The sequence below is a fragment of the Balaenoptera physalus genome (assembly GCF_965194825.1).
Source record: "Balaenoptera physalus genome assembly, chromosome: 4".
In the NCBI taxonomy this organism is placed as follows: Eukaryota; Metazoa; Chordata; class Mammalia; order Artiodactyla; family Balaenopteridae; genus Balaenoptera; species Balaenoptera physalus.
This window is the reverse complement of record NC_138891.1, coordinates 97,810,323-97,837,518: the sequence shown is the minus strand read 5'-3', so window position 1 is coordinate 97,837,518 and position 27,196 is coordinate 97,810,323. Positions and strand designations below refer to the sequence as shown.

Sequence of the window (27,196 nt, the reverse complement as noted above, 5' to 3'; positions counted from 1 at the left end):
CCTTCATTTCTTTGTCATTTATTTCTGATCTGATCTTTATGATTTCTTTCCTTCTTGTAACTTTGGGGTTATTTTCTTCTTTCTCTGATTGCTTTAGGTGTAGGGTTAGGTTGTTTATTTGAGATGTTTCTTGTTTCTTGAGGTAGGATTGTATTGTTATAAACTTCCCTCTTAGAACTGCTTTTGCTGCATCCCATAGGTTTGGGGTCGCCACGTTTTCATTCTCATTTGTTTCTAGGTATCTTTTGCTTTCCTCTTTGATTTCTTCAATGATCTCTTGGTTATTTAATAGTGTATTGTTTAGCTTCCGTGTATTTGTACATTTTTACAGATTTTTTCCTGTAATTGATATTTAGTCTCATAGCATTGTGGTCAGAAAAGATACTTGATACGATTTCAATTTTCTTATATTTACCAAGGCTTGATTTGTGACCCAAGATATGATCTATCCTGGAGAATGTTCCATGAGCACTTGAGAAGAATGTGTATTCTGTGGTTTTTGGATGGAATGTGCTATAAATATCAATTAAGTCCATCTTGTTTAATGTGTCATTTACGGCTTGTGTTTCCTTATTTATTTTCATTTTGGATGACCTGTCCATTGGTGAAAGTGGGGTGTTAAAGTCCCCTACTATGATTGTGTTACTGTCAATTTCCCCTTTTATGGTTGTTAGCAATTGCCTTATGTATTGAGGTGCTCCTATGTTGGGTGCATACATATTTAAAATTGTTATATCTTCTTCTTGGATTGATCCTTTGATCATTATGTAGTGTCCTTCTTTGTCTCTTGTAGTAGTCTTTATTTTAAAGTCTATTTTGTCTGACATGAGAATTGTTACTCAGCTTTCTTTTGATTTGCATTTGTATGGAATATCTTTTTCCATCCCCTCACTTTCAGTCTTATGTGTCCCTAGTTCTGAAGTGGGTCTCTTGTAGACAGCATATATACAGGTCTTGTTTTTGTATCCATTCAGCCAGTCTGTGTCTTTTGGTGGGAGCATTTAATCCGTTTACATTTAAGGTAATTATCGATATGTATGTTCCTATTAGCATTTTCTTAATTGTTTTGGGTTTGTTATTGTTGGTCTTTTCCTTCTCTTGTGTTTCCTCCCTAGAGAAGTTCCTTTAGGGTTTGTTGTAAAGTTGGTTTGGTGGTGCTGAGTTCTCTTAACTTTTGCTTGTCTCTAAAGTTTTTAATTTCTCCATCAAATCTGAATGAGATCCTTGCTGGGTAGAGTAATCTTGCTTGTAGGTTTTTTCCTTTCATCACTTTAAATATGTTCTGCCACACCCTTCTCCTTGCAGAGTTTCTGCTGAAAGGTCAGCTGTTAAACTTATGGGGATTCCCTTGTATGTTAATTGTTGATTTTCCCTTGCTGCTTTCAATATTTTTTCTTTGTATTTAATTTTTGATAGTTTAATATGTGTCTTGGCGTGTTTCTCCTTGGATTTATCCTGTATGGGACTCTCTGTGCTTCCTGGACCTGACTATTTCCTTTCCCATATTAGGGAAGTTTTCAACTATAATCTCTTCAAATATCTTCTTAGTCCCTTTCTCTTTCTCTTTTTCTTCTGGGACCCCTACAATTCGAATGTTGGTGCATTTAATGCTGTCCCAGAGGTCTCTGAGACTGTCCTCATGTCTTTTCATTCTTTTTTCTTTAGTCTGCTCTGCAGTAGTTATTTCCACCATTTTATCTTCCAGATCACTTATCCATTCTTCTGCATCAGTTATTCTGCTATTGATTCCTCCTAGAGAATTTTTAATTTCATTTATTGTGTTGTTCATCATTTGTTTACTCTTTAGTTCTTCTTGGTCCTTGTTAAACGTTTCTTGTATTTTCTGCATTCTAGTTCCAAGATTTTGGATCATTTTTACTATCATTACTCTGAATTCTTTTTCAGGTAGACTGCCTATTTCCTCTTCATTTGTTTGGTCTGGGGGGGGTTTTACCTTGCTCCTTCATCTGCTGTGTGTTTCTCTGTCTTCTCATTTTGCTTAACTTATTGCACTTGAGGTCTCCTTTTCACAGGCTGCAGGTTCGTAGTTCCCATTGTTTTTGGTGTCTACCCCCAGTGGGTAAGGTTAGTTCAGTGGGTTGTGTAGGCTTCCTGGTGGAGGGGACTGGTGCCTGTGTTCTGGTGGATGAGGCTGGATCTTATCTTTCTGGTGGGCAGGACCATGTCCGGTTGTGTGTTTTGCAGTGTCTGTGAACTTATTATGATTTTAGGCAGGCTCTCTGCTAATGGGTGGAGTCGTGTTTCTGTCTTGCTAGTTGTTTGTCATGGGTTGTCCAGCACTGGAGCTTGCTGGTCGTTGAATGGAGCTAGGTCTTAGCGTTGAGATGGAGATCTCTGGGAGAGTTCTCACCGACTGACATTACCTGCGGCCAGGAGGTCACTGGTGGACCAATCTCCTGAACTCGCCTCTCCCACCTCAGAGGCTCAGGCCTGACAACCGGCCAGAGCACCAAGACCCTGTCAGCCACACGGCTCTATAACTCTGTCCAGTGTAGTTTTTGCTTTGATAGTTCTTATCCACATGGAAAATGAATTATGTCCCACAGGATTTGACTGGAGGTGTCACTCACGTCAAGTCACAGGTCTCAAGTGATGCACTTTGGCAGGAATATCACGCAAATGATGCTGTGTTCTTCCTGCTGCATCCTATTGGGGGTGCACAATTTCAATTTGTTGCATTCCTTGTGATGTTAACTTTGTTTACTTGATTAATTTGATGAAGATGGTCTCTGCCAGATTTCTTAACACTCAGAATCTAAGATCCAGTTGCTAAGTGGGTTCCTTGCTTTGGGATGTTGCAGTCCCTCTCAGTGGATAAACCTGAGATGATGGTGGCTTGGATGAGGGTGACAGAGGTGGTAAGAAGTGGGGGATTCTGGGGAATTCCCTGATGGTCCTGTGGTTAAGACTCTAAGCTTTCAGTCCCGAGGGTGCAGGTTTGATCCCTGGTCGGGGAACTGGAGGCTCTTGGGAAGAACCTGCTTCTAAACTCATTCAGGTTGTTAGCAGAATCCAGTTTCTTGTGGCTATGGCTCCGAGGTCCTGTTTCCCGGCTGGCTGGGAGCTCGGAGCTGCTCTCTGTTCCTACAGGCTGCCTGGACTTTTTTCGTGTGCCCCCAAACTCCTCACGCCTCAGTATCATTTCTTGAGTATTCATTGCATGCCAGTGAACATAGCCACATTTTACATGTGTCATCTCATTTAATTCTGACAACACTATGAGATATTACTGTTATTACTCCCATTTTACAGATGAGAAAATCAAGGCTTAAAGCATTTAAGTAACCTGTCCAAGGCCACTCAGCTAACAGAGCAGAAGTCTGAACTTAGGTCAGTCTGACCAGAATTTATACCCCCAGCAATCATGCTATGTACCATCCCTGGAGATACTCACTGTGACGTCTGTTTGAGAGATGTTTCAGAGGAGGTTCAAGGGCTGAATGGACTAGTTAGATGATTTTTAAAGCTAGTTTTGGACATTCCACTTGCCTATTCATTCATGCATTTGTTGAGAACTACTGTTGTAAAGTGTGATGCTACGTTGTATGTGTGACGGAAGACAAGTAAGACGCTGGGCATAAATTAAAAAATGAGTTCACAGAATAGGGAATGAGGCAGGTGTACATTTGCATATGACTAAAGAAGGCAGGATGAAAAGCAAAGCATCTGAGGGTGGCTGGGCATGGCACCCTGCAGCCTGAATTTGTAAAAAGGCTACCTTGTAAATCCAACCTCAGTGGTAGATTTAGAGCAGGAAATCCTACCCAAATCCAGGGAAAGCAGAATAGGCCAGATTTAAACCCCATGTCAGGAGCATGACTCGAAGATTCCTTGAGATAGATTCTTGGAGAGAATCTATGACCTTTTTATTTTTTTACCAGCCAGTGGGAACCTGGGGGAGATTCTTCAACAGAATCAACAGGTAAATAATAATAAAGTTATTTATTTAAATATAAATAAAGTTGAGCAGTAATGAAGGAAGTTAGATTTATCAGCAGTTGAATAATCAGAGAAAAACTGGAGGGAGGAATCTTACTTTGCTGTAGTCCAGATATGAGATAGCAAAGGAGTGAATCATGGAAGGAATAGAATGAAGGAGAAAAAAGGAACAGATCAAAGTTAAATTGATGAGACTAGACTCCTTATGGGATATGGGTGCCAAGGGAAGTGTAAATAAAAATCAAAACTCAATTTTCAAGCTTGAGAAGAGGGAAGTTAAAGAGATGGAAAAGGAGGTTTTTTTTAGTAGTATAGACAACATTGATTTAGTTTGAGTTTGAGGTGCTGAACACTGTTACCTGGTCATCCTAATGAAAATATTCCACAGACAACTGAAAATACACTCTTAGATCTTTGGAATTGGGTCAAGGTCAGAGGTTTAGCATTGGAAGTCATTTACATCTTTATATCACTCCTGCTGTTCCTTGTAGAACAGCAACGTCAGAAATTCCTAGGAGGTTTTAGAAATGCACAATCTCAGGCTCTTCCTCAGGACTGTGGAATCAGAACCCACATTTTAACAATATCTCCCACATGATTTGCAAGTACGTCAAAGTTTGAGAATCACTGTTCTATATAGAGGTGATAAAGACATGGCTTATAGCTGAGATAAGGAGGATACATAGGTGAGACATCCAAGGATATATCTGTATTCCACATTTGAGAGACAGGATAACAAGTAAGCAAAATATAAAAGGAAGAGGGTAAGAGGAAAATCGAAATAAAGATGTCAAAGGAAGAAAGAATTCAAGAATGGGAGGATGGCCAAAATTCCCACAAAGAGGTTTAAAAGGATAAGAACTGAGAAAACTCTACTGGATCTAGCAATTAATTGACCATTGATGATCACCAAGAGAAGTTTCAGTGGAATGGTAAGAAGAGGACCGAAGCCAGCGAAAGGGAATGAAGACTGTGAGTGTGGTAGAGAAGTCAAGAATATGAGAGCACATTAATCTGAGAAGTTTTGGAATTAAGAGAAGGGTCTGAAAAGTAGCCTAGAAGATATAACACAGTCAACAGAAGATGTTGTTTGGGAGTAGGGAAATCTTGAGCATGTCTGTAAGCAAGAGGCAGGGCACCAATATCAGTAAAGAGGCAAATGTAAAAGAGCAAAGGCTTATAGAATATGGAAGCGACCAGATGATGCGCATTGTCTGAAGTCAGAAACATGTTCCTTGGTAAGAACAGAAGAGAGTTAAAACTAAATCTGGGATGAAGAAACAGTGAGCTGATGGCGAATAGCCTAAATTTTCTTCAGTATTGCAGAAACCAGGATGGATTGGGATACGAAAAGAGTCAGGGTCAGTAGCCAGGATGCTATTCCCAGGATGCAGGGTAAGGTAAGGAGTGTCTGGATTGGAATCATTGACATGGAAATGGAGAAGCAGAAGATAAAGATACTGATATGGGTACTTCTCAGAGGCAAAACCAATGTAACTCGAGCCTCAATACCTATAGGAAATGAAGAATTTAAAAATTCATGAAGTTTCAAATTATGGAGAGTGAAAGAATTATGATACTTCAGAAAGTAATATGGGAACTGATATTTCAAGAGAAAAGTATGAGTTCAATTTTGTCTTAAGTTTGAAGTAACAGTAAGGAATAAAAGTGAAAATGCTAACATTTTACTGTTTATTCATTCAGTATAAATTTACTGAAGGCCTACTATGTGCCAGATACTGGCCCGGGGACTGAGGAAACAATGGTGGTTAAGATACCCATGGTCGGGCTTCCCTGGTGGCTCAGTGGTTGAGAATCTGCCTGCCAATGCAGGGGACATGGGTTCGAGCCCTGGTCTGGGAAGATCCCACATGCCGCGGAGCAACTAGGTCCGTGAGCCACAATTACTGAGCCTGTGCGTCTGGAGCCTGTGCTCCGCAACAAGAGAGGCCGCGATAATGAGAGGCCCACGCACCGCGATGAAGAGTGGACCCCGCTTGCCGCAACTAGAGAAAGCCCTCGCACAGAAACAAAGACCCAACACAGCCATAAAAATAAAAATAAAAAGAAAAATGAAAAAAAAAAAAGATACCCATGGTCCCTGTCCTCACAGAGCTTAAAATTTACATGGCAAGACAAATGGGTAACAAGGCATTGGGCTCAATCAAGTGAGAATTTCCAGACATCAAAAATATTCACTTCTTAACAACTTGGGATAAAGAAAAAAAGAAAAAGGCAAGAGTCAACCCGGGACCAGCCAAAAAGGAGGGCCCTCATTCTACATTAAGAGCAAGTAAGTACAATGTGAAAGTGTTAGAAAATGTGAAAAGAAAATTCTAAAAGAATCATAAAGCTTTAATAAGTTGGCAAAGGAGTGAGAACTAAGGCAATCTTGAACACTTTAACAAGCTGGAAACATGGGAAGGAAAAAATATGCTATTAATGGTGAAATAAATTGTGGTTTTAACACTTCATCTGGGCCAATTTGGAAAGCTTTCTTTTGACCTTAGATATATTGAGGACAAACATGTACATTCTTCCTTTCAAAACCCATTAAGAATAAAAACTGTAAATTAGGTACATCTACTCTCCAAAGAATGTGAACTCAGAAAAGGCTCTAAAAACATGGGAGAACCATATGGACCCTATGCAAATAGGAATGGAAACACACAACCAAAGATAAAGTGACTCATTAATGTTTCCAAGCTTAAAACAAATAAAACAGAAAACAGAGGTTTTCTCACTAGAAACTCACTACACGAGAGCTTTGATGTATAAAGTCAAAAGTCAAAGTATAATGTAAAGAAACCTTTCCAATAAATTACTTGCATTTGCATAGTAATATGCAAATTACTAAATGATGCTATACAAACCAATGTGAAATGATTTTGTTTTAAAAAAAATCAAAGACTTTACACATAGTGCCAAATATTAGAGTTAAGTGGATTAAAATGACATCAGTTGATGTTCCTGTGGCAAGCCAAGGGCATTCAGATTCCAACGGTTTTGTCAGAATATGCTCCTGAAGGAAAACTTGAGCTGTACTAATCTTCTAATTTTCAAGGAGGAATCATTCCCTATAACTATTATTGCTTACTCTAACCTACTGGATTAATCTAAATTCTAAAAAATACCATCTACATAATCATATGAGGGTGGATTTCTCCAATTCTGCATCTAAGTACACCAATTGAGTTGTTCTGGTGGATTTATTTGGGTGCTTATAATATGTACAGTATTTCCAGAGTTTTTAAATAAGGACTATTATTTTTTCTCAAATGTCAGCTCTTTATTAACTGTTCTAACTAGGGAGAAAGGAGGCATGGGTAAATAAAATTCACAAGTACTCCAAATGCTTCTTTTTGTCATTACCATTTAATTCTTCGCCTTTAGTCATGTCCTAACAATTCCCTATTTCTGTCAAGGATACTTTGATCCTCCCACTCACTCAGGTTTGAAACTTGGCAAGCATCTTGACATGTTATTATTGAATCTTTTAAAAAACTTCATTCTAGGTAGAATTATTTATTTTAAATATTGTGATTTGATGGGCATGACTCCATCTATTTGATGAGAAGAGCAGAGCCAGGGTGTATGGGCAAGGGGATGAGAGGGTGAGGTGTACACGTGGTCTGAGTAGCTTGGGGCCTTCAAGTCAATTGCCTTGGATAAAATTCTAGCTCTATCCGGGCAACTGTTCCTATACCTTCTTCATATTCATTATCTCCTTGTGCTGTCAAACCATGGCAACCTCTATCAATTAGAATCAATCATCAGATAAGTTGTTTCATGGAGGGGTCAGAACCAAATGAAATTGAAGGAAAGGCTTGAGGACAGGGGAGGAAATCGTATCCAAATCCTGCTATAGGAATTTGCAAGTTACTGAACCTCATGGATTTATCAAGCAAGTTGAGTAACCATTAAAATCAGCTACGTTTTGTTACAAGAGTATCAGGTCTCCTTCCTTCCCTTCTTCTACCCTTCCTGCCCATCCCCTCCCCTCCTTTCTTTTTTTTCCTTCTTTCTTTCTTAGTAAGAGACTAAAAATAGGAAAAAGAAAGCAACCCGTAAGTGTTTGTTTTCTCAGCACTGGCACCCTGTGAACCCATTAGAAACTGAAGTTATCACAAGAAAGAAAGTTCTTTCAAGAGTCCATTTCCAAACAAAGTAAGTTATGGGTTTAGTAGTGGTTGAAATAAGGAATAGTTCAGATTCTTTGAAACAGCTCAAAATTACTTTTCAAAAAATTTAGTTTTGGCATATCTTCTACATACTTTTTCCAAGAATTTCTTCCTTCAGAACTATGGACATGTGAAAGAAAATTTAATTTTTTTCTTTCTTAGTTTAGACTTCTTAATCAAAGTCATATGAAAGGTACTTCTGAAACTTACAAACATTTTAAAGCTCTTTCCTTTCTGTCCAATTAAGACAAATAAAAAGAAATAAAGCACTACAAAAAATAGATATATGGCCAAAAAAGTACATGAAAAAGTTTTCGATATCTTTAGCACAAGGGAAATACATATTAAAATTTTAATGAGATATGACTACACTAGAATAGCTAAAATGAAAAATGTTGATGACACGAAATGCTGGTGCGGATGTGGAGCAACCAGAACTCCCATGTACTCCTTGTGGGAATTTAAATGGAAAAATTAGGTCAAAAAAAATCAAATATACATCTTCCCTGTGACATAGCAATTCTACTTTTAGGTATTGATCTAAGAGAAATTAAAAGATATATCTACAAGAGTCTTATACAAAAATGTTCATAAAATTTATATTCAAAATAACCAAAAACAAGACACAATTCAGGTGTCCACCATCAAGAAAATGGATCAATAAATTCTGAAATATTCACATAATGGAATACTACTCAGGAATAAAAAAGGAATGAACTATTTATACTTGCAATGTCATGAATGAATCTCAAAAAACATGCTGAATAAATAAGATAGACACAAAAAGAGAACATACTTTATGATTCTGTTTATATGGAATTCTAAAGTAGGCCAACTCTCTAGTACTTTCTGGAGTAATGACGATGTTTTATGTCTTGATGGGGTGTACAGTACATGGTTACACACCTTTTTTTTGTAATTGATTAAATTGTACACCTAAGATCTGCATTTTACTAGGTTTAAATTATTCCTCAATAACAAAGTTTTTTATGTAAAAAAGTAATGAAAAAAATCTTAAATATTTAAGTCACTTTGAGTATTTAAAATTTAAAAAAAATCTTTTAAAATAAAAACTCCTTGGTTGAAGCTTGAAAATTTTGATTGTCAGATGCTAAGTTTTGAATTTTGAAGCTACTGTAGTAAATATTTATGAAAAGCAAATATCATCTTATACCCAGTTCAGAATCATGGTTCAGTATTTATACAGCGCCCAGCACATAGACAATGCCAACTACATGTGCTGGATGGATGAATGGCAGTAATTTTAAAATAAACTTAGGTTTTTCTTATTTTGTTCTGCCAAAGATGGTAGCTTCATTTCCAGCTGTGCTTTTCCTTGACCTACATTTCTCCATGTGTTCCTCCCTCCAGTTTTCTAAGCCAGTGATCCCTAAGCTTAGGTGGAGTTTCTGATTCAGTAGGTCTGGAGACCTGAGAATTTCCATTTTTGATAATTTCCCAAGTGATGTTTATTGAGGCTGATGCTGCTTAGTTTAGGGACCGCACTGAGAAAACTACTGTTTTAGCACTTTGTCAACTGACAGATCAAAGATCCATCCTTTTCAAACCAAAGATCAAGCTTTGCAACTTTTAACAGTCTCTACCAAGTGCTTTCAACCTCATCCTCTGATTTTTTTACACTTATCACTGATAACCCCACTTGCTATTTGGCTTATTTTCCCTTCTAGTTTTTTCTTCAGAAAGAAAAAATACGTGCATGTGTTTTCTATTGAGATAGACGATAACTCCCTGAAGGGTAGGGGCCCTGACTAATGTATCTTCATTCCCCTCACACCTAGAACAGGCTCTACAACTAACAGCTGATCTGTAAATACCGATGCTCCTGACATTTACACATTCTTCTAAAGCATGTGCAGATACTACTGAAAGCAAGTGCCAATTTTCAGATGAAAAACAAAATTTTCCATAATGGTGAACTACCTGTCATTGGGACAGTGACTTGGCAATGTCCAGTCGTGGTGAGGGTTGATGAGGAAGCCCCAGGACAGGAAGACTGAACTTGGTGTCAGAGTGCCAACCACCAGCTGGAGAGGTTTGCGAGATCGTGCTTTACCTGCGGAGGTAACGGACAGGTTAATTCTCGTTAACATTTAGTGTATTTTCTTTTTTTTTCATAACTTTTAAAATATTTATTTATTTGGCCACGCTGGGTCTTAGTTGAGGCACGCAGGATCTTTAGTTGAGGCATGCGAACTCTTAGTTGTGGCATGTGGGACCTAGTTCCCTGACCAGGGATCGAACCAGGGTCCCCTGGAGTGCAGAGTCTCAGCCACTGGACCACCAGGGAAGTCCTTTATGATTTAGGTAAAATAGACAAAGACAATTTAGCAAGAGATGAAGAATGTGAAAGCATTAAGTTCCTTTTCTTTTTATATAGTGCACAAATATTAATAATGGTTTGCCCATGAATTTAAGCAGGAATCAAATGAAATACCCTTTTGAGATTTACGTGTGTGTGTGTGTGTGTGTGTGTATACACATATAAACTATATCCGTTCCTAGTTTTTATTTGCTTGCGAGTCAGGGATGAATATGGAGGTCTTGGCTATTACCAACGAAATAAACACACACACATACACATATAGGCGCATATATATATATATATATATATATATATATATATATATATATATACCACTTTTCTTTTACAGACAAAATAAATTATGCTTTTTTCCCCCCTGGGACTGTGAATTAGCGTGAAATAACACCTTAGAAAAGAAAGCTTACCATGTAGGTTGCAGGTTACAGTCTTTTTTTAAAAAAAACTATTTGAAAGTGTAAAATCCCTTGTGAGACCATTGCAATAGTCTTTTTTTTTTTTTTTTTTTACAGTGAGTATCTAAATGGAAAAGGTGCACATTTTTAATACTGCTGGAAGAGTAGGAATAATACAGGAAGCACAGTTATTCTGACAAGACTAACTGGATTGGGGTAATGCCAAGAGTGATGCTGATAAACCACTCTAGATTCTTTCCAAGTATGTGGTGGGGGGCGCAGACATTTGCTTTTTCAAAAATATTTGAAATTGCAGGAATGGGAGGAGAGTGAAAAAGAGGACGGAAGATTTTCAACCATGGAAACCAACACTGGCTCATAAAAAAAATCAGGGTAAAATCTAATAGGATTAATTAAAAATCCAATGGGACCTAATAAAACTATGCAGCACTAATGTAAAACATATATGCTTTGTATTTCCATTAATTCCCTTTTTCATTTCATGATACTATGTATATTTGCTATAAAAAGAAATTTTGTTATCTTCATCTACTGTGGTGGGAGCCAAACAACAAAATGGCCTGTGATCTTTATAAGGTGGGTAGGAGGGTACCCCTTGTATGAGCTTAGCTAAGGTTATCTGAACCAAATACCCTTGAAAATTGTGCCATGCCTGTTGCTTCTGTCAGATTTAAGTTGTATAAGTTGCTTTCTAGCGGAAAAGCCCTGTGAAACAAGAATATACATAACCTAGTGGTGGAAAGTTACTTCACTGTGACATAGAGGAATTTTTAAAAGATATTTTAAATAATTTTCAAAGATGGTCACTGTTTAGTTACTTGCAAACATGCAACTATACTTCTCTGAAAATTTGTCCAGATCCACCTGCAACAGTACATTATCTATGATTCAAAGGGTTCAAGTTTGGCCCCCAAGGAGGGCAGATTAGAATCTAAGATAAGGGTGGGGAGCACGGGTAGTTTGAAAAAGCCCTGAAGTAATTCTGATAAGGCTTTTTCCACCCCTGAGTTGATTTTCACTCACATAACACAACTGTCTCATTTTATAGATGAAAAACAAGGCCCAGAGTAGTTTCAAGGTTGTCCAAGGTCACAACGAGAGCACGGTTGATTCAAATCCAGGTCTCCTGAATTATAACCTACTTTTCTTTTTACTATATCACTGGCTTAGCTCACAATGTATGAAGATAATGCCACTTAGTGAAATAATTATTTGATAGTCATGTAAACCTTAGGTTCCTTGGGAAAAGAAAAATGTACCTTTTTCCTCTAAGTTTGGATCTTACTTTAAAAATGATTAAATAATTAAAATGTATGTGGCAGATACAAATATAAAATGAATGGAAACTAATCCATGACTCATTACATCACTCTGAAATGCAGATTATAAAAACAAAAATTATATCCGTTGCCTGAAAGGAAAGGTGGGGTATTATATCCTGAGCGGGATGAAACAATTTCCTGTGTTGGTCATCATAGTGAAAAATAATCTCTAAGGCCAGTGTCACAGAAGCCCCCAAATGAAACGAAGTTATAAAATGCTATTAAGGTGTAATCACTCTCTTGACCTTCCTTACTTCTTTTTGTATATTTGTTTTATAATCATATTAATATTAAGAAAAAGTTCAGTGACTATGAAGCCAGAATCCCATAGAACCATACTCATGCTTCCTGACTTTATTGTTAAATATTTTGAAATAGAGTCTTGAAACATTGAGAGTACATTTCTTTTCAAGTGTATGGAAAGCTGCTTGGACAACTACCATTAGTAAGTTGTAAGTACTGATTGAAATTTCCCTTGCACTCTGGGATAATATAAGAGGCCAAGGAAAAGGATCTGTATTTCTCAAAATACTTGACTATTTATCGCTTCTCTAAAAAGAAAGGAAACCAACAGGAGGGGAGGGGATAGTGGCAACTGAGTTCTGGTAACCAGGCATGGCTAATACACCTAGGAGACAGAATACAGAGCTGCAAAGGGCACCTTTGCTCAGTGTATGTGAATATCTCTACGCTCCCCCAACCCTTCTCATCCCTTTAAGAAAGATCCTTTTTTCTGTGTGGCATCCAGAGTACTGTAAAAGACAAATATGATTAGGAAATAATTATTTTGAGAACAGTTCACATTAGAACATGAAAAAGAAGAGCACTATGATCAACTTTATCTAGAGTAGGAAGATGTGACATCAGATGTTAAAAGCATATTTACAGTTCTATCAGTCCTTCATAATTGCAATGGCTTCCTTCTTTGATCTGAGAAGAAATTTTAGCAGTGAAATTGGGACAACATAGGATTTTTTTTTTTTTTTTGGCTGTGTTGGGTCTTCGTTGCTGCGCGCGGGCTTTCTCTAGTTGTGGCGAGCAGGGACTACTCTTTGCTGTGGTATGCAGTGTTCTCATTGTGGTGGCTTCTCTTGTTGCGGAGCATGGGCTCTAGGCACGTGGGCTTCAGTAGTTGCAGCACGTGGGCTCAGTAGTTGTGGCCCATGGGCTCTAGGTCGCGTGGGCTCAGTAGTTGTGGCGCATGGGCTTAGTTGCTCCGCAGCATGTGGGATCTTCCCGGACCAGGGATCAAACCCATGTCCCCTGCATTGGCAGGTGGATTCTTAACCACTGCCCCATCAGGGAAGTCCCGGGGCAACATAGGATTTTAATCTTCCTTAGTCATGCAGAAATGTTTCTACTTTTTTATACATATGGTATCTACTTTCCTGTTTTAAGTCTCCCTACCCTGGGAAGATGGGTGTTGCACTGCTGTTTTATGAAAGAAGTCCTATTTTCTATGTTTGACTAAATACAAGAGATTTAGAAGGAAGAGGCGTAAATAAAATCCAAGTTCCAACCCATTTAACACACAAGTAAATGAGTTATGCTTTTGAAATGTCAACAGTTTCCTTCAGCAAAGGTTAGACATCAAATTTTGCCCTAAAAAATCTGAAAGGCACAAGAGTGGGCTTTAGTTCACACATTGCAAAATAGAGACAGGCCAACAGGAGTTATCTAAATGAGCACTTGCTCTGGGCCAGGCCTGTCCTACGTGTTGCGTATTTGTGGACTCATTAATCCTCATGCAGACCCTACCATACGGCAGAATGGAGGCACAGAGAGGTTCAATAATTTGTTTCAATCCCTGCAGTTTGTATGTGGTGAGGCTGGAAAAGACCCCAAGAGCCTCTCCCACCAGGCTATGCTACTCCCCAAGCAGGGTTGTGTTGACGGGGGTCTGCTGGGCATTGTACATCTTCTAACCTACATTCCTGAGACATCCCCAAGCCGCGTTGTCTTTTTGGGTAGAAAAGAGATGAAAAGGCATGGTTTAAAGTTAATTTAAAAAAAAAAAAAATCAACAAAAATACCTGAGCATGACTTCTTTTGACTGGGAGGAGGAGCGGGCCGCACGACTATCAGATATTTAGGCTCAGCATCTGGAAACAGTAACATTATTTATCAGTAAGATTCTTTGAGAACAAACATAGTTCACGACAGCAAACCCATTCCTGACTCAGTGTTCCCAGCTTTAGTCAGCTTTAGTCATCGTAACCACAGCACCGGTGGTTGAGAGGGCCCAGGAATTCAGAAAGTTCAAATTTCTTGGGATAGTTCAGGCCATTAAGTTTTTAAAATGAAAATTAAATCCAGATTTTCAAAACCCCATGGACAGGAGTCAGGGAGAGGTCTTAAAAGAATCATACTAGACACAGATTTCATGCCACATTTTCATCAGTCCTTTTCTCTGCAAAGAGATTTTTTAAAAAATCAGATCATATTTCTTTTGTTGTCCTACTCCTCACAGAGGGTCAGTCTGGTGCTTCAAAGTCAGAGAAGGAAAATCATACTTGCACAGGACCCAAGAGTCTCACCTGTTGAACGATCTGAAATTGCTCACTTTCTTGGGAATCTGAATATTCATAACATCCTACCTATTTTTTTATCCTGTTTGCATAATTTCAGTCTGTTATCACATCCAATCAATCATTTTCATGAACAATTTTTAAACAAAATCACAATTGAAGTTGGTATAATTTTCACCTAAAATATACCAATGGAAAATAAAGAATCTCTTTTAAAAAGATTTAGGTTTTATGAGGGAAATCTGTGGGCTGGTATCTTGACAATTTTAAGGTACACAGGTGTCTGTATTCATCAAAACTTATTGAATAGTAATGACAAGGTCCTACTGTATAGCACAGGGAACTATATTCAGTATCCTGTGATAAACATATTGGAAAAGAATATGAACAAGAATATGTGTATGTATAACTGAGTCACTTTGCTGTACAGCAGAAATTAAACACAACATTGTAAATCAACTACACTTCAATAAATTTTAGAAACCTAAAATAATAAAAATTAAAATGTGGACAGTAAAAAAAATAAATAAAAATTAAAATATTTAGGTTTTAAATAAAATGATATTTAGACAATTTGTGCTAACTCAATCAGGGGCTGATAATTTATCAAAGTTTTTAAAATTGATGTTTTCAAGAGGAATGGTTGGTCTATACACAGTGTATAAATAAGCCAAATGCACTCTGGGCATATAAAATAGCATTTTATAAGCAGCTCTACTGGATTAATCAATCGATTGATGGGTATTATCTACAATATTTCTTCAGTAACTCTGGATCCTGGAACTCATTCTACACCACACTTCATCTGGATGCTGTAGTCAATTGCAGTTCACTCCTACTTGCTCAGACGGGGCTCACGTCTTTGTTTTCTTTCAAATATCTCCCCTTCATGTGTTTGAAGCCCAAGGCTTTATGGGGCTGACCTCATTCTCAGCCAGAGACAACATGGCCTTCAACCATGTTTAATGACTCAAGCCTTTGTCTTTTTCCTGGACACCTCACACGGCCCTATTTGCTATAACCTGCTGCAGTAATTACCACTGCAAAAGATAAACCAGGTAACCTCTTGAATTGACCACAGAGCTTTGCTCATTGATCGCATTGGTGCCTAATGACCACAATACAGATAAAGGAGCGTTCGCTGTGTTTCAGTCTCATGTGTTTGAAAGCATATCTTGCTTAGTGGAGCTTATATAAGGAAAAGCTCAACTTAAATCAAGTTTTCTAGTAACAATATAATAACAATTTCCTGATTTTATTTGGGATATAGAGCAATATAGGTATTAAGAAACTACTGTGTATTGAGTACTTCCTATGTGCTGGATACATTATATTCATAATTTAATTACTCCTCATGGTAATCCTACCTGACAAGAACTATTCTCATCCCAATTTGTAGATGAGGTCACTGAGGCAGGGTCAGCCTCATGGGCAACATGTACAGTCACATGGGCCCCATGTTCAGAAGGGCCTCACACTTGGTTTAATATCCTGCTGTCACTATCATGAAATTCTTAATACTTTTATCTTTGAATTCATGTTTTATAAGGGCTGTCCAATGGGATAATGGAGCATGAGTGTGAGCAGAGGAGATGGGAAGAATAATGCATGTCTGTACTTCCTTCCATCCACGTACAGCATTCTAGGTACCCATTAGCATAGCACTCCAAAGGGCCCATGTCGTGTGGCAGTCCAGTAAGACTCAAAGGTCAAATAAGGTAAGCGTATTACATCTACCACTGAGTAAGGGGCTGTGGAAGGGACACTGACAGCCCTGTGAGGTCACACTTCCATTTGAACCAGAACTTGCTTCAAATGCAGAAAGAAGGCAACAGCATTTTAAGAAACAAAAATGACCAAAGAATCCTATCATGTCCTTTCTTATTCATGTTCCTTCCCTGTGTTAGCCAGCCACTGACGCTGAAAATTAGGACATAGAGGGAAAGGAAAAGCTAGAGAAACCCCTGCTTCCTTTTGTTTTCAGTTCTCCCTCACTCGTGAGTAAGTGGAAGGCAGAGAGTATTAGTAGAATGAGCAAGTACCAAAAAGTTGAGTTCTGTGCATTTCCACTAGTGTGGCAAGAATAAAGTACGTATGCATGTATGAACTACAAAATACAAACTGTGTCATTTTAGTGATTCTGCTTAGGAGTTAAAGGGTCTTACATTTGCATTTAAAACTAGCATTTCTTTATATTGTGCAAGGCTAATAATTTACTCGTAATTTTTCTTTACTTAAATGACCTTAAATAGCAAATAAAATAGCACCATGACAAGTTGAGAGAGAAACTGTGGAAAATTTGCACTTGCCCCTGCAAATTATGTAGCTCTCTTATTCTTGTCCCCCAAATGCCCTTTTAATAAGTCTCTGGAACTCACTTCTAGAAAACAAAGCTAAATCCCATTTTTCTTAAATTGTTCTCATTGTGGCAGAGTCTCTTAGAGTTAGCCTTTTATTTCCTTCCTTGATACACGTTAATTCAACTATACCTCAGTGGTTTAAAAAAAAAAAAAAAAAAGGCCTGAAATACTAGAAAAATAACACACATAGAAGCCAAAGATAGTGCCATGATCCGAGACGTATGGTTACATGAGCAATTTAAACGTAATTTTTGTTATGATCACAGCCGTTCTGCATACAGCATAGGCTGTTACAGCCAATTACAAACTGGAACAGATGTCGGGACTTGGGTGCATATGCTGGCTCTCACTGCTCATTAAAAACTTCCAAATTCATGCATTTCAGTAGTCTTTGCGCTCAGTTGGGAACACAGACATGGAAAAATAGAACTGAAAAACAAGATTTTTGTTTCTGTTCTGCACTATGAAATTTTTTGTGGATTTGTAGCAGTCTGGAAATATATACACTGTAGCCTGATCAGAAATTTTGGCCACACATGCCAAAATCAACTACTTCTTTATTTAGAGAATGTGTATTATTAAGAAATTTTAAGAAAATGTATAGAATGCAGTTACCTTGACAATTTTTCCATTCCTGACAATGTTGCAGACTAATTAAATCTAATTTGCTTCATATTTTGAATGCCCTGTGGTGGAGGATACGGACAGCTTCCTGTTTAAGGAAATCTACTATTGAAATTCTTTATAAAGTCCTAGATTTTTTGGTAACACAAATAATCTTCCCATACTCGCTCTGCTCAAAAAATCCTAATTCTCACATTTTTGTTAGGGGACATTTGCATTGCAAGCCACACTACTTCAGGATGGTGTCGTAGTGAGGTTTTTTTCCTTTTCCTGCCATGCGAGTTTCCACAAAAGAAACATAAAATAAGCCAGGATGATCCCAAAGGAAATCAGGTAAGGGACCTGAACAAACAAAATAATATACTTTACCCCTGCCATCTTTTTAACAGTTTGGTTTAATCACAAACTAAATTTCTGGGTAAGAGCATGGACCCTGGAGCCTGCAATCAGCTAGTTGCTAGTACAAGGGAAAATACTTAACATCAGCGCACCTAGTTCCTCACGTGCAAAATTGAAAAATCATAATACCTGGGCTCATAGGGGTTTTAATGATGATCATTCACAGAAAGTGTTAATTTAATGTTAGCTATCACGATGATGATTTCTTAAAAGCAGAATTTTGTGTCCCAAGAGCCCTGAGGACATATTTTAAAAGGAAAATGTTCAAAACCGTTTTTTTTTTTTTTTAAAGCAAGCATCAAAGATTTCAAAATGCAAAAATTTCACTAAAAAAGAAAATTACACACCACCCTGACAGAGATTCTCTGTCTTGACCAAACTCTTATCAGGCTCTTCTGAGCTCTTGCTCAACTAGGCTCTGACATTTGGGCTTCTGTGTTCATTTCTGCATTGTCCAATTAGAGCAGGAATCCTGAGACAGTTTAGCCAGAATCCCCCATCTTCCATACTTGATTACACTTGGTATCCAATCAGTTCCTCATCATCTTCCATCTCACAGATGATATCTGATCACCCTGGCCCGCCTTCGTCAAGAACCCTGTTCGGTCAGTTTCGCCAGAATCCTCCCTGACCCCTGATGTTTCCTTTTAGTAATTTTCCATCCATTCACTCCTACTCTGCTCCTTAGCTATAATTCCCACTTTTCCTTGTTATATTTGGAGTTGAGCCCAATTTCTCTCCCTCACTACAAGACCCCACTGCAATTTTCCCTATACCTATCACAAGAACCCCCACCCCCTTTAATAAAGTCTTCCTTACCATCTTTAACAAGTGTCTCTGAATAATTTTTCTTTAACAATACTTGCTCACAAATATCAATGCAAAAAATCCTGTAAAATATATTGACAAGCTGAATCTGGCAGCACATAATACAATAGTACATTACAGCTAAGTGTAGTTTATTCCAGGAACGTAAAGAGAAAAAAAAGCACCGACTTCCACAAGTGCTGAAAAGGCATTTGACAAAATTTAACATCAATTCTTAATTAATACGGATTTAATGGAATACTTCCTCAATATGATAAAACCGACTGTAAAATATGTGAACCATGTTTTTTAAACACACAGGACCCTAAACATACATTTCTGTTGAGTAACTCCCTGGCTTTATCAGAATATTCAACCCTCATTATTCTGTCCCTTTTATTACTAAATATTTTTAAATGTTACACTAGGATTTTATTTTGTAACCTGCTTCAGCATTTTTACTGAGTGCCTGAGACAGAGATTAGGAAAATAAACAAAGAATGATGTAACCAATTATATTACATAGTCTTTTACTCCAGTGATGTAGGAATATATAAAATGAGGCACTGGATTGGAAGCATTACTGGAATATTTACACCTAAAGCCAGCCTTACCAGAATTGTGAGTTAGAACAAACCTGCTCATGAAGGCCCCAGATTCAAGCTTCCATGTCCATTTCCCTCTTTGAGGTACCTCTTTACCAAATGTGCTAGTCCTCATCAATCTTATTTTCATTTGTTCTTAGAGAGGATCACAAAAGCAACTATTTACAACTCAGCATGAGTGAATTCATATTAATACAGTACCCCTACTCATGATCTGTTCTATTTTAATTACGTAAAAGACAAGCATATGTCCTCTACTAAATATATACATGGCATCAAGTAACCAATGGGGAGAATCTTTTGGCCTAGCACCCTTCCTAATTCCTTTCCTCTGTCCCTGAAGTCACAATGTACAGAGAGCCACCTTCTCCATAAGCTAAAGACAGCTGGCTTGCACACATCCTGTCAGAGACCAGATCTGTGGAGGGTGTGCAGGCTTTACTCTAGCAGGAGAGGGCCAGGCACCACTCTGCTCTCACCGTTGTGCTTTAAAGATCTGGAACCCTTTGGACCCAATCAGGGAAGGAAGTGTCTGGGACATCATCCCAGACACTCTTCAAGGCCCAGAGAGAAGTTTCAAGATCAAAATCAATTTCCAAGTAACTTTGAGCCTGTTAAAGACAGTACATAAACACCTTTTGTCAGTAGTCAGGTTTATTTTTGATTAAAAAAAAAAAAGAGGCCAGATTGTTTCTATTGTGATTTGGAGGTTTAAAAAGAACACTGAGGTGTAATCCTCCGTTCATCCCCAAAGAGGGGAGAGACAACTCCCTCTGGGTCCCCAGTGGAGGCTGGAATCTCCTCTTGCTCTCCTGAGGTAGATGGAGTCTTAGGAATGCTTCTGGGCTGGAGAGTAAGACCCTTGAGCTGCCGCCCTGGAAACCCGCCAAGGAGAACACTGGGCACTGAGCCAGAGGCCTGTTCACAGAACGGGTCTCCTCTGAGCAGCTGTGCCCGCCCATGCAGGGATTTTGGCAAGCAGGCACCTGATACGGTGGTGGAGGACCAGCCCACAACAGGGCTTAGTGCAGGCGAGGTGGTCGTGAATGCAATTAAGCCATACAGCATGCAGAAGTTGGAAGGGCCTCCATCGGGACTGTACCAGTTCCTTGGGATTTTGAAAACTGTGGGGGCAGTGATAGAGTCTTAAGGAAAATATATTCAACTTTTCATGAATCTAGCAGGTGGAAATTGACTGGTTTTAATTTGATTTGGAGACATAACATCAACATATTTATGTCTGAACCCCAAATGGTAATTTGACAATATTCAATATAAAGCTGTTTTATAGGAAATGGCATATTAAAAGTTCAGAATACCATACTTCATTTGTTCTAAGACATACTTTTTCCCCAGCTTTTAAAATCTCTCAAATACATTTAACAGTCAGTGGCATGGTACACCGGCCAGGGGCAGTTGGGTTCTTGCTGCCACTGCCTGACACCTTCCAGTAAGGTCAAGAAAGGAACAGCTTCAAAACTGGATGAAGAGGGTCAGTGATTTGGAAGGAAACCCAGGGGAGCAGTGTTTCCAAAACATGGCCTAACCATTGTTCATGCTGGCACAGAGTGATGCGGTAGAAAAACAAGGTTACCGATAACTCTGAGTTGAAGGGTGAGGCACGAAAGTTGGATTCTCAAGGTGAAGAATATTTAGCAGTAATTTTTCTTTTGCTTACTTTCCTTTTAATATTTTTTTTAAAGTAATACATCTCTTCCTCCCCAAAACCCCAGTCTAAACATGAGAAAAAACATCAGACAAAACTAAACTGAAAGACATTCTACAAAATACCTAACTACAACTTCTCCAAACCATTAAGGTCATCGAAACCAAGGAAAGTCTTGGAGGTTGAGTCTACAGGAGCCTAAGGGGACATGACTAGGTGTGATGTGGTGTCCTGCATGGGACTTTGGAATGGAACAAGATCTTAGGTTAAAATGGAGAAAATCAAATCAATTGTGGACTTTAGCTAATAATGTATCAATATTGGTTCCTTAGTTGTGACAAATGTACCATATTAACATAAGATGTGAATAGGAGAAATTGGATGTCAAGTACACAGAAATTCTCTGTCTTATAATTGCAACTTTTCTTAAACCTAAAGCTATTCTAACAAAGAACTTATTAAAAATAAAATCATCTCTTTTTACAAAAAATAGATAATATAAAACTTATGTATCAGGAGGTGGTTTCAAGATGGCAGAGGAGTAAGACGTGGAGATCACCTTCTTCCCCACAAATACATCAGAAATACATCTGCATGTGGAACAACTCCTACAGAACACATACTGAATGCTGGCAGAAGACCTCAGACGTTCCAAAAGCCATGTGGCTGACAGGGTTTTGGTGCTCTGGCCAGGTGTCAGGCCTGTGCCTCTGAGGTGGGAGAATTGAGTTCAGGACATTGGTCCACCAGAGACCTCGTGGCCCCACATAATAACAGTCAGTGAGAGCTCTCCCAGAGATCTCCATCTCAATGATAAGACCCAGCCTCACTCAACAAACAGCAAGCTACAGGGCTGGACACCCTATGCCAAACAACTAGCAAGACAGGAACACAACCCCACCCATTAGCAGAGAGGCTGCCTAAAATCATAATAAGGTCACAGACACCCCAAAACACACCACCAGACATGGTCCTGCCCATCAGAAAGACAAGATCCAGCCTCACCCACCAGAACACAGGTACTAGTCCCCTCCACTAGGAAGCCTACACAACCCACTGAACCAACTGTACCCACTGAGGGCAGACACCAAAAACAATGGGAACTATGAACCTGCAGCCTGTGAAAAGGAGACCCCAAACACAGTAAGTTAAGCAAAATGAGAAGACAGAGAAACACACAGCAGATGAAGGAGCAAGGTAAAACCCCCCCAGACCAAACAAGTGAAGAGGAAATAGGCAGTCTACCAGAAAAAGAAGTCAGAGTAATGATAGTAAAGATGATCAAAAATCTTGGAAATAGAATGCAGAAAATACAAGAAACGTTTAACAAGGACCTAGAAGAACTAAAGAGCAAACAAACAATGATAAACAACACAGTAAATGAAATTAAAAATTCTCTAGAAGTAATCAATAGCAGAATAACTGAGGCAGAAGAACAGATAAGTGACCTGGAAGATAAAATAGTGGAAATAACTACTGCAGAGCAGAATAAAGAAAAAAGAATGAAAAGAATTGAGGACAGTCTCAGAGACCTCTGGGACAAGATTAAGCACCCCAACATTCGAACTGTAGGGGTTCCAGAAGAAGAGGAGAAAAAGAAAGAGACTGAGAAAATATTTGAAGAGATCAGAGCTTAAAACTTCCCAAATATAGGAAAGGAAATAGTCAATCAACTCCAGGAAGCACAGACAGGGTCATAGAGGAAAAATCCAAGGAGAAACATGTCAAGACACATATTAATCAAACAGTCAAAAATTAAATACAAAGAAAAAATATTAAAAGCAGCAAGGGAAAAACAACAAATAACATACAACGGAATCCCCATAAGGTTAACAGCTGATCTCTCAGCAGAAACTCTGCAAGCCAGAGGGAGTGGCAAGACATATTTAAAGTGATGAAAGGGAGAAACCTACAGCCAAGATAGCTCTACCCAGCAAGAATCTCCTTCAGATTCGACGGGGAAATTAAAACCTCTATAGACAAGCAAAAGCTAAGAGAAATCAGCACCACCAAACCAGCTTTACAACAAATGCTAAAGGAACTTCTCTAGGCAGGAAACACAAGAGAAGGAAAAGACCTACAATAACAAACCCAAAACAATTAAGAAAATGGTAATAGGAACATACATATTGATAACTACCTTAAATGTAAGTGGATTAACTGCTCCAACCAAAAGATATAGACTGGCTGAATGGATACAAAAACTAGACCTGTGTATGTGCTGTCTACAACAGACCCACTTCAGACCTAGCGATACATACAGACTGAAAGTGAGGGGATGGAAAAAGATACTCCATGCAAATGCAAATCAAAAGAAAGCTGAGTAGCAATTCTCAAGTCAGACAAAATAGACTTTAAAGTAAAGACTACTACAAGACACAAAGAAGGACACTACATAATGATCAAGGAATCAATCCAAGAAGAAGATATAACAATTGTAAATCTTTATGCACCCAACATAGGAGCACCTCAATACATAAGGCAATTGCTAACAGCCATAAAAGGGGAAATTGACAGTAACACAATCATAGTAGGGGACTTTAACACCCCACTTTCATCAATGGACAGGTCATCCAAAATGAAAATAAATAAGGAAACACAAGCTGTAAATGACACATTAAACAAGATGGACTTAATTGATATTTATAGGACATTCCATCCAAAAACCACAGAATACACTTTCTTCTCAAATGCTCACGGAAACTTCTCCAGGATAGATCATATCTTGGGTCACAAATCAAGCCTTGGTAAATTTAAGAAAATTGAAATCGTATCAAGTATCTTTTCTGACCACAATGTTATGAGACTAGATATCAATTACAGGAAAAAATCTGTAAAAAAATACAAACACATGGAGGCTAAAAAATACACTATTAAATAACCAAGAGATCATTGAAGAAATCAAAGAGGAAAGCAAAAGATACCAAGAAACAAATGAGAATGAAAACACGACGATCCAAAACCTATGGGATGCAGCAAAAGCATTTCTAAGAGGGAAGTTTACAGCAATACAATCCTACCTCAAGAAACAAGAAACATCTCAGATAAACAACCTAACCTTACACCTAAAGCAATTAGAGAAAGAAGAGCAAAATAACCCCAAAGTTAGCAGAAGGAAAGAAATCATAAGGATCAGATCAGAAATAAATGAAAAAGAAATGAAGGAAACGATAGCAAAGATCAATAAAACTAAAAGCTGGTTCTTTGAGAAGATAAACAAAATTGATAAACCATTAGCCAGACTCATCAAGAAAAAAAGGGAGAAGACTCAGATCAATAGAATTAGAAATGAAAAAGGAGAAGTAACAACTGACACTGCAGAAATACAAAGGATCATGAGAGATTACTACAAGCAACTGTATGCCAATAAAATGGACAACCTGGAAGAAATGGACAAATTCTTAGAAACCCACAACCTTCCAAGACTGACCCAAGAAGAAATAGAAAACATAAACGGACAAATCACAAGCACTGAAATTGAAACTGTGATTAAAAATCTTCCAACAAACAAAAGCCCAGGACCTGATGGCTTCACAGGTGAATTCTATCAAACATTTACAGAAGAGTTAACACCTATCCTTCTCAAACTCTTCCAAAATATAGTAGAGGGAGGAATACGCCCAAACTCATTCTACGAGGCCACCATCACCCTGATACCAAAACCAGACAATGATGTCAGAAAGAAAGAAAACTACAGGCCAATATCACTGATGAACACAGATGCAAAAATCCTCAACAAAATACTAGCAAACAGAATCCAACAGCACATTAAAAGGATCATACACCATGATCCAGTGGGATTTATCCCAGGAATGCAAAGATTCTTCAATATACTCAAATCAATCAATGTGATAAACCATATTAACAGATTGAAGGATAAAAACCATATGATCACCTCAATAGATACAGATAAAGCTTTCGACAAAATTCGACACCGATTTATGATAAAAAGCCCTCCAGAAAGTAGGCATAGAGGGAACTTACCTCAACATAATAAAGGCCATTTATGACAAACCCACAACCAACATCATTCTCAGTGGTGAAAAACTGAAACCATTTCCTCTAAGATCAGGAACAAGACAAGGTTGTCCACTCTCACCACTATTATTCAACATAGTTTTGGAAGTTTTAGCCACAGCAATCAGAGAAGAAAAAGAAATAAACAGGAATCCAAATCGAAAACGAAGAAGTAAAGCTGTCACTGTTTGCAGATGACATGATACTAAACATAGAGAATCCTAAAGATGCTACCAGAAAATTACTAGAGCTGATCAATGAATTTGGTAAAGTAGCAGGATACAAAATTAATGCACATTAATCTCTTCCATTCCTATATAGTAATGATGAAAAATCTGAAAGAGAAATTAAGGAAACACTCCCATTTACCATTGCAACAAAAAGAATAAAATACCTAGGAATAAACCTACCTAAGGAAACAAAAGACCTGTACACAGAAAACTATAAGACACTGATGAAAGAAATTAAAGATGATACAAACAGATGGAGCGATATACTATGTTCTTGAATTGGAAGCATCAACATTGTGAAAACGACTATACTACCCAAAGCAATCTACAGATTCAACGCAATCCCTATCAAACTACCAACAGCATTTTTCACAGAACTAGAACGAACAATTTCACAATTTGTATGGAAACACAAAAGACTCGAAATAGCCAAAGCAATCTTGAGAAAGAAAAACAGAGCTGGAGGACTCAGCCTCCTGGACTTCAGACTATACGACAAAGCTAAAATAATCAAGACAGTATGGTACTGACACAAAAAAAGAAATATAGATCAATGGAACAGGATAGAAAGCCCAGAGATAAACCCACGCACATATGGTCGCCTTATCTTTGATAAAGGAGGCAAACATATACAGTGGAGGAAAGACAGCCTCTTCAATAAGCGGTGCTGGGAAAACTGGACAGGTACATGTAAAAGTATGAAATTAGAACATTCCCTAAAACCATACACAAAAATAAACTCAAAATGGATTAAAGACCTAAATGGAAGGCCAGACACTATCAAACTCTTAGAGGAAAACATAGGCAGAACACTCTATGACATAAATCACAGCCAGATCCTTTTTGACCCAGCTCCTAGAGAAATGGAAATAAAAACAAAAATAAATGGGACCTAATGAAACTTAAAAGCTTTTGCACAGCAAAGGAAACCATAAAGAAGACAAAAAGAAAACCCTCAGAATGGGAGAAAGTATTTTCAAACGAAGCAGCTGACAAAGGATTAATCTCCAAAATTCACAAGCAGCTCATGCAGCTCAATATCAAAAAAAGCAAACAACCCAACCCAACCCTTGGGCAGAAGACCTAAACAGACATTTCTCCAAAGAAGATATACAGATTGCCAACAAACACATGAAAGAATGCTCAACATCATTAATCATTAGAGAAATGTAAATCAAAACTACAGTGAGGTATCACCTCACATCAGTCAGAATGGCCATCATCAAAAAATCTACAAACAATAAATGCTGGAGAGGGTATGGAGAAAAAGGAACCCTCTTGCACTGTTGGTGGGAATGTAAATTGATACAGCCACTATGGAGAACAGTATGGAGGTTCCTTAAAAAACTAAAAATAGAACTACCATACGACCCAGCAATCCCACTACTGGGCATATACCCTGAGAAAACCATAATTCAAAAAGAGTCATGTACCACAATGTTCATTGCAGCTCTATTTACAATAGCCAGGACATGGAAGCAACCTAAGTATCCATCGACAGATGAATGGATAAAGAAGATGTGGCACATATATACAATGGAATATTAGCCATAAAAAGAAACGAAATTGAGTTATTTGTAGTGAGGTGGATGGACCTAGAGACTGTCATACAGAGTGAAGTAAGTCAGAAAGAGAAAAATAAATACCGTATCCTAAACCATATATATGGAATCTAAAAAAAAAAATGGTTCTGAAGAACCTAGGGGCAGCACAGGAATAAAGATGCAGACGTAGAGAATG

The 27,196-nt window shown here is 38.1% G+C and overlaps 1 protein-coding gene across 39 annotated transcripts in view; it reads right to left on the bottom strand.

Moving 5' to 3' along the window:
• Positions 1-27,196, bottom strand: part of ABI3BP (ABI family member 3 binding protein) — a 280,524-nt gene that overhangs the window by 171,401 nt on the left and 81,927 nt on the right. For all 39 annotated transcript variants that reach the window (XR_014263069.1, XR_014263070.1, XR_014263071.1 and 36 more), the window contains exons 3-4: positions 14,254-14,322; positions 10,083-10,215 (exon numbers count right to left, since the gene is read on the bottom strand). Coding sequence is in view for 35 of the 39 variants with exons in the window: in XM_082460250.1 (XP_082316376.1) it covers positions 10,083-10,215; positions 14,254-14,322 (202 nt within the window). In the remaining 4 variants the exon portion in view is untranslated. The remainder of the gene's footprint in view (positions 1-10,082; positions 10,216-14,253; positions 14,323-27,196) is intronic.